General features: G+C 43.9%; 1 protein-coding gene across 5 annotated transcripts in view; it reads left to right on the top strand.

Moving 5' to 3' along the window:
- The window catches only part of MYOF (myoferlin), a 157,621-nt gene extending 144,286 nt beyond the window's left edge, over window positions 1-13,335 (top strand). For all 5 annotated transcript variants that reach the window (XM_047824477.1, XM_047824479.1, XM_047824476.1 and 2 more), the window contains 8 exons: window positions 851-939; window positions 1,016-1,111; window positions 4,822-4,963; window positions 7,439-7,538; window positions 8,683-8,873; window positions 10,730-10,839; window positions 11,220-11,367; window positions 12,770-13,335. In XM_047824477.1, the coding sequence (XP_047680433.1) occupies window positions 851-939; window positions 1,016-1,111; window positions 4,822-4,963; window positions 7,439-7,538; window positions 8,683-8,873; window positions 10,730-10,839; window positions 11,220-11,367; window positions 12,770-12,808 (915 nt within the window). In that variant the 3' untranslated portion in view covers window positions 12,809-13,335. The remainder of the gene's footprint in view (window positions 1-850; window positions 940-1,015; window positions 1,112-4,821; window positions 4,964-7,438; window positions 7,539-8,682; window positions 8,874-10,729; window positions 10,840-11,219; window positions 11,368-12,769) is intronic.
- The last annotated feature ends 291 nt before the right edge of the window (window positions 13,336-13,626 follow it).

Genomic DNA, 13,626 nt, shown 5'->3' with positions numbered 1-13,626 from the left:
TAGTTTCCTTGGTAAACTTCTTATAGACCAGTCTGAAGGCAGAGTCAACAAAACATCTGAAATCAGTTTGTGAAATTTAAGTTGCTTCATGGGGTTGACATAGTTTGTTAATGGCACCCCTAGCCCATCTGGAAGAACATTCTAGTCAGATAGATGGACCTGGTCTGTGGCAGGAGAAGACCTGCTCGGGACCTCACCAAGATGGCACCACAAGGGTCAGTTGGGCTTTCAGCCTCCCCCTTCTTGCGAGCCTCCTCCCAGGTGGTGGGCACTAGCCAGCCAATAGCAGGGAGTCCTCAACTTTGGGGAACAGTAATGTTCTTGTCGTTGTTTGGGTCTTTACTCTGAACGTGCCACGTTGTAAGTCCTTCTTTAACAAATTAAATACCATTTTACATTATTTTGATTTTCTATCCGGAGGTAAGTGGAGAAACCCTTGGATGTTACAAAACTGGGATAGCAAGTAGGCAATGTGACGAATAGAGTTCTGAGTGAGGGACTCAACTTTAAGTCATTGTAAGAGGGTATGTGAGCATGTTTGGGGTGGGGGGGGGAGGTGTTAGTGATATGAAGCCCCTTCATTAACCAGGGAACACTCAGACGATGATAGAGTGGGCGCATGCAGTCATCAGAGGTTTCTGGTGAGAGTGGGAAGTGGGTGCCCTAAATGCCATTGAAGATAGATGATTTATCTTGGTTCGCTCTCCTACTCTACTCTTTTTGCCTTCCATATGGACTAATAGTTAGCAGGCCCAAAGAAACAGTTTCACCTAGAAGACATGAAAGAAAGCTATAGGCTTCACCGCTCATCATATAACTTAATTTCTCTTTTCATTTTTAAATGATCTAGGGGAAACTTCAGATGTGGGTGGATGTTTTCCCCAAGAGTTTGGGACCACCAGGCCCTCCTTTCAACATCACCCCCCGGAAAGCCAAAAAGTAAGTAACCATGAGACCCTGCTCTATCGGACTGGGGTCTGGGTACAAAATCACCATCAAAATGTGCTCCTTTCAGGTACTACCTGCGTGTGATCATCTGGAATACCAAGGATGTTCTCTTGGATGAAAAAAGCATCACAGGAGAGGAAATGAGTGACATCTATGTCAAAGGGTAAGTTTAGCATGCTAGTTTGCCTCTGACAGACTCAAGGAACGAAACAGATGCTCTCCTTCATGAGTCATCATTATGAAAGGTGTCCATGGTTATTTGAGGATCCTTGGTTATTTGAAGTTCTTCTATTCCATTAATGCAATCTGCTCAGGAAACTCCAGCAGGACAAAGGGAGGGAGAACAGAAAGAGAAGAGGAATCTCTGTGTATCTTGTTTATGAGCAATCTAGTAAACTATAGGAACTGATAAACAGTTCTACATTTCTCTTTTAAGAAAATGGGTTAAGTTTATTAAGCCAACTTATTATTTCCTTTTAGTCATTCTTTTAGTCAGCTCTTTAGTCATTCTTTTTAGTCAGTTCATTTTTATTCCTTTTTGATACCTTGAGTAACTAGCCCTAGAAACATAAGTAAGGCTTGTTAAATTTCACTTTGTATATATTTTACTACCAGCAGCTAAAGTCCAGGGGAAAGAGGAAACATTAGCATATTTCCAAAAAAATCATTGATTCTACCGGCATTTATGGGATGCCTGCATCCAACATGTGAAGTGTCATAGCTGTTCATTATTCTGTTACTCGTATCATTCAATTCTAAATAGCCCATTTGATGTTAGTTTCATGTTATGCCCTGGATCAAAGATGTTGAGTACAGAATGGCATAGATGATTAAAATGCCAGACTCTGGAGCCAAACTACCTGGATTGAAATCCTGGTACTTTTCCTACCAGCTGGTCAAGTTAGTAAACTCACTGTTTCCCATCGTAAAAGGCAGATAATGATAGAACCCACTGCTCTGGGATATTCAGAACATTGAGTTATTCAAAGCATTTAGGACAGTGTCTGGCAGATAGTAAACACTGGGTGTCTTAGGGTTCTCCAGAGAAACAGAACAAGTAGAGAGCAAGAGAGAGTGAGTGTGTGTGTGTATAGAGGGAGGAGGGGGAGGCAGAGAGAGAGGGATTTATAATTAGGAATTGGTGTACATGATAATGGAGGCTAAGAAGTGATTCTGCCATCCATAAGCTGGAGACCCAGCAAAGCCCGTGGTATAGATTAGGATGAGTCCTTCCTCTGCCTTTTGCTCTCTTCAGGCCTCAACAGATTGCACAGGGCCCACCCACACGGGGGAGGGAAATCTACTTCACTGAGTCCACCAATTCAGATTCCACCTCATGCAGAAACACCCTCAAAGACACACTCAGAATAACGTTTAATCTGGGCACCCTGTGACCAGTCACATTGACACAAAAAATGAACTATCACACTGTGTAAGTGTTAGCTAGTATTACTACTATTCCACATAGACCAGGTTTGGTTCTTTGATATGTGAAAGATAAGATTTATTGAAATTTAATGCATTCATAAAGTGATAACAAAGTTTCCCTTACGATCCCAAGTGGCCCTCAGTCAAAACTTTGTTGAAGACATAATTACTATCATTTGGGCTCACTGTAAACAAGGAATGTTTCATCAAGTTCTTCATTATTCTTTCTCATTTCAGAAACTTATTACCATTCCCCAAGGAAAACTAATCCTAGCTAATTATATATATGCAAATTTATTTGACTATCATAAGCATTATGTTTTCTCAAATCACGGAAACAAACTCAGGTAATACTGGACTGAGAGAAAACTCTTCTAATCAAAGAATAAAAGCACAACCAAAAGTACCATGTCCTGTTTGCAATTAAAATCCAAATACTATATGTGAAAAGATGAATTATGTGTAAATAGCATGCCTAGCACTGTGCACATGTGGGTGTTACACACAAAGTTATACACATATGCACACAAATACATGGAGTAGTTCAACTTGTTTTAAAGTAAAAAATGTGAAAAGATTCCTATTTAAAACTAAATGTGAGGGGTGCCTGGGTGGCTCCGTCAGTTAAGCGTCCGACTTCGGCTCAGGTCATGATCTCACGGTCCGTGAGTTCGAGCCCCGCGTGGGCCTCTGTGCTGACAGCTCCGAGCCTGGAGCCTGTTTCAGATTCTGTGTCTCCCTCTCTCTCTGACCCTCCCCCGTTCATGCTCTGTCTCTCTCTGTCTCAAAAATAAATAAACGTTAAAAAAAATTTTTTTTTAAAAACTAAATGTGAAAAGATTCAGGAAAAAAAAGAGCGGGAAGAGCTTCAGAGGGTAAGCGGTCTGGGGAAGGAAGACGGGAGCACTTTCAGGATGTTATCAGGAAGCGAAGCCATTGACATCCTAGCCAAAGAGTGTGGACTCTGTTCAGCAAGTTAATTTAAAACCTTAAAAGTGAAAAAGAGGAATCTTTCAACTCATCTAGCTAGTCAGTTAATTAACTAGCAAAAACTACAACTATTGTAGTTGAATGATATTAGTAATACCACTACTAATAATAGGATCTAATGTTAGCACGTGACCTTACGTGACCTTCTAGTCTCCATGGTCCTTTGAGGCAGAGTGACAGGCCTGGACTTTGGAGTCAGACCAACAAAGGCTTCATAATTCTTAATTAAGACTTAATTCTGTCTGTTGCTGGTCATATGACCTTGTGGAAGTTATCTATTCTCTCTGAACCTCAGTTTTCTCATCTGTAAAAATGGAGATAGTTATGCAATTGTTGGGAAGAATAAAACAAGGCATGCTAATTAGTACTGGTTCACAGCAGATGATCCGTAACACAGTTAAGGATATCCCTCTTCTGGCCCTTCTAAGCCATGATCTTTCCTTCTGTCCCCATGTCGACCAAGTGAAGGGAGCACAGATTGTTAACCACATTTTACAGATGGGAGATGAAGCCCAGAACGTGAAGTGGCAGATTTCATAGCCAGGCCTGCCTCCTACTGAGAATCTCTATCTGTGGGGTCCAGGCATCAGTATTTTTTAAAAACTGCACAGTCGATTCCACTGTGATTCTAGGTGCCGTCAGCCTGCAGAACCATGCATTCTACCCCTTTACCAGGCTAACCTCCAGCATTCCCATGGTTCCTAAAACACACACCCTCCCAACAGCCGGCAGATATGACAACAGTTTCCTCCCTCGTGTGTTCATTCATTCATTTATTCATTCATTCATTTATTCCTTCACTGGACCTACTACATGCCAGCCACAAGGCAAAGGAAACTCTTCTGATGTCAAAAGTTAAGATGTTAAATTGTTTATGGAAGTGAATTTTCGTAGATATGCAGATGGAAATAACTTGGCTTACGTCTCCCTTGCTAGTCTCGTTAATGTGATCATGGGGCATTTAAGAATAATAAAAAAAGGAAGCTGTAAGATTACTTGAGTCATGCCTGTTTTGTTTGCTTAAATGAAATATGGAAGAGGAAATGCTAAAATTTTGAACTAACTCATATTCATTAAGCCTATCAGCAGTGATGACAGACACTGATGAGTTATAGTTATAAAGACCAGCAGCATAGCCAGCAAGCCTCAGCGTTCCCAAAATAGAAGTTGTTGATATTTTCCAGAAAATGTCACCTTATCCCTGTTAACTGAAGTCTAAAGGGTTTCCTGCTTTTGGTTTTAGGGGAATTATATTTTATTTGGCTACAACCTGTGTTGGATGCAACAGAGTGCCTCCCCTTAATAAATCACCCCCAGCTCCGCAGATAACTGGAACCCACCCAAGAAAAGTGCATTAATTTCTTCTGCCCTTCACTTCCTTAATCACTGCACAGTTTTGTGGCTAGATTACCTGTCAATCCCGTGAAGCTAAGTCTGTTTGCTTCTGCTTTTCAGCTGGATTCCTGGCAGTGAAGAAAACAAACAGAAAACAGATGTCCATTACAGGTCCTTGGATGGTGAAGGGAATTTTAACTGGAGATTTGTTTTCCCGTTTGACTACCTCCCAGCTGAACAACTCTGTATCATTGCTAAAAAAGTGAGTTCTGAAATAGGCACATGGGAAGTGGGTGTCATGGACAGATACAGGGCATGTAGGAGCTGCTCAGCCCCTTAGGGGTCATGGGTCCAGCTCGTGATACAGACGGGGAACCTGGGACCCACAGAGGTGCAGATACTTGCCCAGGCTCACAAAGCTAGGACAGCTATTTGTGCAATTAGGAAGTATCTGGAACACAACTGTCCTTCCCTAACATGTTGGCAGCAGGGTGAAAGATCTAGTAAAGGGTAGATCTGGGGGTCTTGTGTTAATATAGGCAACCACCTAAGTGTGTTTTTATATCACAGGGAGACTGATTTCTTCCCACGATAAGCAGAACTGTTTGACTCGTTAACCAAACAGGTGAAATATTAAAGTAGGTGAAATTTAGGGGTGCCTGGGAGGCTCAGTCAGTTAAGCATCCGACTTCGGCTCAGGTCATGATCTCACAGTTCATGGGTTTGGGACCCGTGGAAGGCTCTGTGCTGACAGCTCAGAGCCTGGAGCCTGCTTCAGATTCTGTCTCCCTCTCTACCCCTCCCCCGCTTACTCTCTGCTGTCTCTCTCTCTCAAAGTAAATAAACATTAAAAAAATTTTAAGTAGGTGAAATTTTCCTTTTACCTTCTTTATTAAAACTCAGCATCTGTTTTACCTCCCTCAGAAGCACTTCCCTGAGGGTTCAGGGTGGTTGATAAGACTCTAGTTACAGAACTCAACTCAAACTGGCTTATACCAAAAAACTGATTTATTGGTTCACATTACTAAAACGTCCAGGGATGGCTGGCTTAGGAATGCCTGGATCCCAAGTTGAACTGATGTCTTTAGAAATTGTTCTCACTTTCTCCACCCCTCTCTCTCTGTCCTCTCCTGTGGCCCTCCTTCTCTGGTGGAGGCAAGATGGCTGCCAGCAGCCTCAGCCACCTCCTGCCCTCCCAGAAACCTCAGCAGAAAGAGAAGAACTAATCCCCAATGGCGCCAACCAGAGTTCTGGAATTGGGCCTCAGTGCCTCTGCCTGTTTGGGGTCACGTTCCCATCCCTGAACCAACCAATGTGGCCTGGGGATGCAGTGCTCTGACTGGTTCTGGGGTTAGGAATGGAGTTAGTTCTTCCCAAACTGGAGGTCAGTCCCCAAGGAAAATCTGGATGCTTTTTTTTTTCCTCCAAAAAGGAGGCCTGAGGTCTGGGCAGGCAATAATAATAGATGTCTTTTATGGGTCCCCTGTCCCATTCCTGTCCCCCACATTCTATAAACTTTTCCTAGTTCTGCCTGCTCACCTTCTCTCCCCACACCTGATCAAAATGCATCTGCATCATGTCCCATATAACCAGACCCGTCCCTCTGCTGGCCCTGCTCAGTGCTGACACTGTGGGGAGCGTTTTTCTGTGCCTAGTGAGAGAAATGCCTTCAAAGGGCACTGTCTAGAGACCTACTAGTTCAACCAGATGTCAAATCCTGCACACTTCCAGATGGTGAGGCAGACTGGCGAGAAGGGGAGGGACTTAGGATCAAGTAGGCCTTTCTTACTTACCCACATCTACTGCTGGACCCCTCAGCGCCCTGAGTGTCACCTGGAGCCTGACCCCACACAGGACAGTCAGTGGGGCCAGGACGAGCTTCCTAGCCCCTCAGAGCCAGGCCCCCTGAGCCCTGCAAAGGGCAACATTCATGGAATGTCATCTGAAAAACAAGAAACAATCCAACCATCTTTTCTTTGAATTCATGAATCACTGGGGGATTCCCATTACGTAGGTGTGATTAGGCTGTGGAGGTGTTATTGTGGTTGGCTAATACTGTTTGGGCAGAGGCAGAGACCAGAGGTGAGAACTTAGAGGACCCTTACCCAGTCCTCCCTCCACCCAGCTTTAGAATGAGGAATCCGGGGGTCTTGGTTGACCGCAGCGTGTAACAAACAGCAGTATTGTCAAAAGCCAAAAATGTCAGGACATTTTAAACCTGCACTGAGAAAAGGGAGAAAGCTGGGTCCCAGTCTCCTCACCATCATGTGAAATGATGTGCTCAGATACCCACATGGGGTGGGAAGAAGGTCACCGAGCAAATGTGACACTGAGCAAATGTGATATTGTGGGCTGGCTTCGGACAGCCTGGCTGTTAGTCTGAGCTGGCCTAGTGGTCTCAGGGTGGGGAAGCAGAAATAATCACTCCCCAAACCCCAGGAATGGCAGCAGGAAGTCACGCTGATAGGAACATGGCAGGCAGGAAACCTTCTGTTTGGGGATTGCCTGGGGCAACCTTTTTGTCACCCAGCTGGTGGCCTTGAGACTTCCGGGAGAGACCGGCTGCCCTCCATACCATGGGGTAGAGGGGTGAGGGCAAGGGAAAGGGGTGTTAGAGGTGGGATGCAAAGGAGAGAAAAAGCCCCATGCCCTGATACTGGGGTCTCGAGGGGCCCAAAGGGAAGGTTTCAGAGTTCAGTGGTGTCATTTGGTTTTTCTGTTTATCTTGTCATTTTAGGAGCATTTCTGGAGTATTGACCAAACTGAATTTCGGGTCCCACCCAGGCTGATCATTCAGATATGGGATAATGACAAGTTTTCTCTGGATGACTATTTGGGTAGGACTTATATTTGGATACTTTTCTCTAAGAAATTTTACTTTGATTTAGTGAAATCAATTAAAATTTGGAGTCAATTATTCAAATCTCCAATACTGTGGGTAATTAAGGGTTGGGGCACACTCACTGCCTGGATGTCCCCTGGGTGGTGTGGGCTGCCTGTCTTCTGTCCCAGGTCCTCCAAGAATTTCGTGCAATGAACGTCACCCTTTTCTGCAGGCCCCATCTACTCTCAAGGGCCCCTAAGGAGGCTCTTGCACCAGCTCCTGTCTTGCCATGAAGACACAAATCCTGTCTTCACAAGGGGATCCCACACTCCTGCCTCCACTTCCAAACTACCCACTCTACCTCCTCAGCACCTCCGAATTGGCTCCCTCCTCCATGCTGCTCTCCAAGATTACTGAGGTTCCTTAATGTCATCAGCCATTGTTCCTTCCCCCAGGTCCATCCTCCTCTGTGGTTAAAGGCACTTACTAAACAACTCCCCCCACCACCACCATGTTCCCTTTCTTGGCACACATGCTCCCCACCCCCACCCCCAGTACATAATGCTCTTCTGATTTCTACTTTCCCAGGCCCGGGGTCTGCCTGGTTGGCCAGCTCTGTTTTTTCCTCCCCCTCTTTAAATACAGGCTTTTGCCTTCCCTGGGGTTCTCTGGCCCTTCCCCCAAACAATTTACACTCCCCACTCAGTTGAAGGTAAAGCTTCAGTGTTCACCTGTCAGCAAGGTATGACTCCTAAACCAGCACAAGGAGCCTGACCACTCACAGTGCCTCTGTTCAGGGCAGCTTGAGACCACTATGAGCAAATTTCAAATTTGCGTTCAGTGGATGTCTAGTCTAGTCTAGTCTATAGATGTTTAATTATTTTGAGCTTGTAGAAGAGCTCAGTTTATGTTTGTGTCTTTGAGAAATAAACCGTGTCAACCTCTGTGAGATGCAGAGTGGTGGGTAGACATTTCTCTACCACTTTCCATCCTATCTGGAAGGAATTTTAAATGTCTACCAGGATCCCTTTCTCTAACTCACCCATCACCTGCTCAAGATCATTGTGTGCCTCTCCTCTGACAAGAACATTGTGTTCACTTGTGAACAACGGCTGATCCGTGGAAGCTTATGTGGATTTAATTGTTTCCTTGGCTAGGTTTCCTGGAACTTGATTTGCACCACACCATCATTCCAGCAAAATCATCAGAGAAATGCAATTTGGACATGGTTCCAGACCTCAAAGCCATGAACCCCCTTAAAGCAAAAACTGCCTCACTGTTTGAGCAGAAGTCCATGAAAGGATGGTGGCCATGCTTTGCGGATAAAGATGGCTCCCGTGTGATGGCTGTATGAGTATTTCCCAATTCGGGGTCATTTATTTCTTTCATCATTCAGGCTTTGCCCTCTATCAATCGATTTACTCCAGATAAAGAAGTGTTACATTGATGGGGCTTTAAGCTACAGGAATGGTTTGTACTGGGATTACAAGAGAAGGTGGTAGATGCCGTGAGTGTATGTTTGGGGTTGCGTGGAAAGTGGAGAGATTGGAATGGTAAAAAGCTGAGAGCCCAAGTGGTTGCACCATATTTCTTTAGGACCCTCCTTCCCTGAGAAGGCTAATTTATCCAGAGTTCCAGTACAATTCAGTACAGGAAAGGGAACTTCAAACTCAAACTCTTGTTTAAAAAAAAGTAAATTTTAAAAAGGTGGAAGAAGCAGGGAGCCCTGACATCCACTGAACAAGAAGGCCATAACTTACAATTTGGAGAATTCAAGATAGATTGTGGTAGAGAAGCAGAAGTCTGGGTTCCCATGCCATGTCACCAAAAACTACCTATTTCATCATGTATTATTGTCATTCTTATAACAGCTAACATTTTAGATCACTGATGATGAGCCAGACAACATGCTAAGTGACTGCTTTATGCTCAAAGCTTGTTTTTAAAAATAACTTTGAGGTATAATTCACATAAAATCAACCACACCCATTTAGAGTGCACAATTCCATGTGTTTTGACTGATATAGACACTTAAGAAGCCACCATCAGAATCAAGGATCCAGAACATTCCCGCTGCTCCAGAAGTTTCCTTGTGCCCTTTGCAGCCTACTATCCCCTCCACCCCTGGCCCAGGAAACCACTTATCTGTTTTCTACAGAGTAATTTACACAGAATCTCATTTCGTTCTAGACATTATCTCCAAATTATAGATTTAAAAAACAGGCTTGGATATAATATTATAGGTCAACTATACTTCAGTTGAAAATTTTTAAAAGTTTTCTTTATCAAAAAAAAGAATAAAAAATATTGCTGAACTAAGTAAAACAAAAACAAAAGCCCCCAAAACGGGCTTGGAGAGATGTACCAACTTGCTGAGGGCAGACACCTCATTTTGTCCGACTCATTAGCATAGGAGTCATTTGGCTCCACCCCCTAACCGAGTGCTGGGGTTGGGGGTTCTTAGGCTGCCGTGACCAAGTGGGCATTCTGGGGTCCTAGAAAGCCCATTACGAGCCTGGCCATAGAAGTGGGCAACTTTCTAGACGTCTTTCGGCTTCAGTGTCCTTGGGTGCACATGAAGGAAATAGCAGTACCTGCTGTATAGGGTTGCTGTGAGCCTTACATGAGATTATCCACGTAGAAGGCTTAAACAGCATCCAGTGCATCACTTAGGAACCTGTATAAACACGAAGGCAGCATTCATTCGTTCACTCATTCATTCATATATTCAGCTAGTGTGCATCGGGTACCCATGAAGTGTCAGCCCTGCTCCAAGCAGTGGGGCTACCATGGTTAGGCAGGAAGCATGCAGACTCTCTTGGAGCCTACAGTTAATGCTCAAGAAGTATTAGATACTGGTATTAGCAGTATTTAGGTTAATCTGGGTCCAAATAAAGTTACGAAGGGCAGTGTGTGAGAAGGCAAGGAGATGGCTATGAGAGAGTTAGATGATGGGGTACAGAGAATGAAAAGCAGGGACTGGGGGGAGGGAAAGCAATTTTTCCTCTCAGTTTTCCCACAAGGAGTCGGTTCAGAAACACATGGAAGAGGAAATGCGATGAAATCTCTTGAGGAAAATTTAAGGCAATCTAAGGATTGTTTTACAAGAATAAAAATCATTGCTCAGGGAATACTCCTTCGGTTGAAGTGAAAATATTTGTGAAACGTGATGTCATGTGTTTAACCTGTTCTGCTTTACTGAAGGGGAAAGTGGAGATGACGTTGGAAATCCTCAATGAGAAGGAGGCAGACGAGAGGCCAGCCGGGAAGGGACGGGATGAACCCAACATGAACCCCAAGCTGGACCCACCAAAGTGAGAGGCCCTCTTTGTTCTTAACAACGTCTGATCCCCAAACACCTGCAGTCTGAAAAGCCCCCCTTCCAATGCGCTTAATGGACTGGATTCACTGTTGTCTTAATTTTGTACTTAATGGGGGGTGGGGGGTGGAAGAGCCCGGTGATCTGGCTTCATTTTAACCCTTGTCCCTTCCCACAAAACCAAAGTGCAGAGTATCTTCAGCATCTTAGGAGGCTATAAAATGTTAAAGAATCTTTCTCAGCCAACTAAGGGGAATAATATCTTTTCTTGACTTTATAAATGTTATTAATTATTCTCTAAACTGTGTTAGGTTCTGAGGTAAAATTCCTGTCCCACCTGAACTGGGTAGGTAAAACCATTTCTTTGCAATGCAGCCGGCCAGAAACCTCCTTCCTGTGGTTCACCAACCCGTGTAAGACCATGAAGTTCATCGTGTGGCGCCGATTTAAGTGGGTCATCATTGGCCTGCTGATCCTGCTGATCCTGCTGCTCTTCGTGGCCGTGCTCCTGTACTCCTTACCGGTGCGAGTCCTTGGCCTCTCGTCTTGGCGTTTTGTGTGTGAATCACAGTCTGTCATCTAACTTGGGTCTGGCCTTGGTTGCTCTTCAGCAGACTGACCTACTTCGTGGTTGTGATGTCGCAGCCCTTCAACATGTGGAAATTTTGCAGTAATGCGTGTTGTGATAAGCATGACATTCTTAGGGTTTCATAATTACAGGCCGAACTTCCTGGTTGGAAGAAAAAACTTTTGGTTTCAAGAATTCTAGGAGAAACCCCTCAGACCTTTAGCAGTATGTACCAGGACAAGAGCCAGCATTTCTGACTGATCTTCCTGCCTTCACACTTCCTTGGTCCAAACCATCCTGTAGGCTAACTCCTTATCCTAGCATTCACAGATTCCCTCCAGTATGGGCTCATTGTAGGTCTACACTAATCTTGAACTGCACTCAAAATAGCTAGTTCCCCCAACCCCCAGCAGGTATTGCCCTTACCTGACAGCATGCCTTTGCCAATGCTATTCGCTTGCCTGTGTCGTGTCTATCGAAACTTTCTTATTTGTTCTTTAAGGCCTGCATCACATAACCTGTCCCTTAAGTTTTCTTTAACCACCTCAGTCATAAATGGGAGTCTAAATGGGAGGTTTGCCAGTGTGCCTAGAAGTAGTACCTCCATTCTTTCATTCAAGGAATTTATTGAACATCTACTATAGGCTAGGAATTGGGATGTCGAGATGACCAAGGCATGATTTCTGCCCATGAGCAGTTCATGGCCTGAGGACAAGCAGACATAGGAACAAGTCAATTACTATGAAAGGCAAGCTATTATGGACATATGAACAGATTATCATAGGACCTCATTGCTGAGGATGGTTTCACCAAGGAGGGGGCATTTAAGCCCATTTTGCCAAGTGGAGAAGGGATAGTCCAGGCATTTAAAGACCCTTACTTCGATTCATATTAGTAATAATACAGCTGTTTTTGTGTAGGGTGGCATAGTCACAACCCCAACAGCAGAGATTTTAAGTCTCTATTTTTTCCCAGTATACTTTGTTTGTTAATGCATACACACACTATTTTCTAGTTATAAGTAGTCCAATCTGTCTTGACCATTTAAAAAAAACTCCTCAGTTATTTTTACTGATTTAGATTTTATTGACTTAAACAAGTGGTTCCCAACTGGGGGCAATTTTGCCCTCAGGAGGATGTTTGGCAATGTCTGGAGGCATTTTGGTTGTCACACCTAGGGGTGCCTGCGTGCCCCTGGCATCAGGCAGACAGAGGCCAGGAAAGCTGCACATCTTGCGATGCACAGGACAGTCCCCAGCAATAAAGAATCACGCAGTTCTAAATGTTGGTAGTGCCAATGTTGAGAAGCCCTGACTTAAAATATATACATTTTTTAACATTTTTGTTTCCTTTTCAGAACTATTTGTCAATGAAGATTGTGAGGCCAAATGCATAATGAAAGCAAAGGCTTCTTTTCAAGTCATCCAGCAATGAGGGAATCCTGTCTCTGTTACGGACCAAAACCAAGAGTGATTTTGTGTCTGAGACAACATCGCCGTGACTTGTCACATTACTTCACCGAGGCCATCAGTTCCCGGAGGGTCTAGGTCCTGGAAAGTCAGGCCAACAAGCAATATTTTTATTTTCTTATCTTGTGAAGTATTAAAAAGTTTTAACCATGTTTTTCAGGATATTTTTCAAGGTGGCTGGTTCCATTTAAAAAAGCATCATTTTTACGTGTCCTTAATTTTATAATTCAATTTTTAGAAACTGCTGAAATCAAAGTGGAAAAATTTCTGCACCTTAACTTCATATGCTTATTTGTAATCAACAAAAAGGACTCTGCGTTATAAAATATTTAGCATAGCTAGAGTAATTCTTATTTATGCCTGCAGCCATTGTTACGATATTTTATACGGATAAATGTCATGAGACTCTATTCAACCTCTGTGATGGACTCAAATAAAAACATTTCACCTTTGACACATAGCTGTTTGTTGTAGCTGTGGGCTGAGTTGGGAAGGACGCAGTTTCCAGTCCTCTGGGTCTCAGCAGATGGAAGGCCACAGCATCCCACTTGGCTGTAAACCTTTTATATATGTGTGTTGCCAAATCCTAGCCAGTGGGCCAAACTGAGGCTAATATAATAAATCACAAAAGCTAACAGTTATCAGAAGTACTCACTCTGGGGGCGCCTCAGTGGCTTAGTCGGTTACGTGTCCGACTTCGGCATGTCATGATCTCACAGTTCGTGAGTTTGAGCCCCGCGTCGGG

Source organism: Prionailurus viverrinus, chromosome D2, assembly GCF_022837055.1.
Source record: "Prionailurus viverrinus isolate Anna chromosome D2, UM_Priviv_1.0, whole genome shotgun sequence".
In the NCBI taxonomy this organism is placed as follows: Eukaryota; Metazoa; Chordata; class Mammalia; order Carnivora; family Felidae; genus Prionailurus; species Prionailurus viverrinus.
This window is presented reverse-complemented; position numbering and strand designations above follow the sequence as displayed.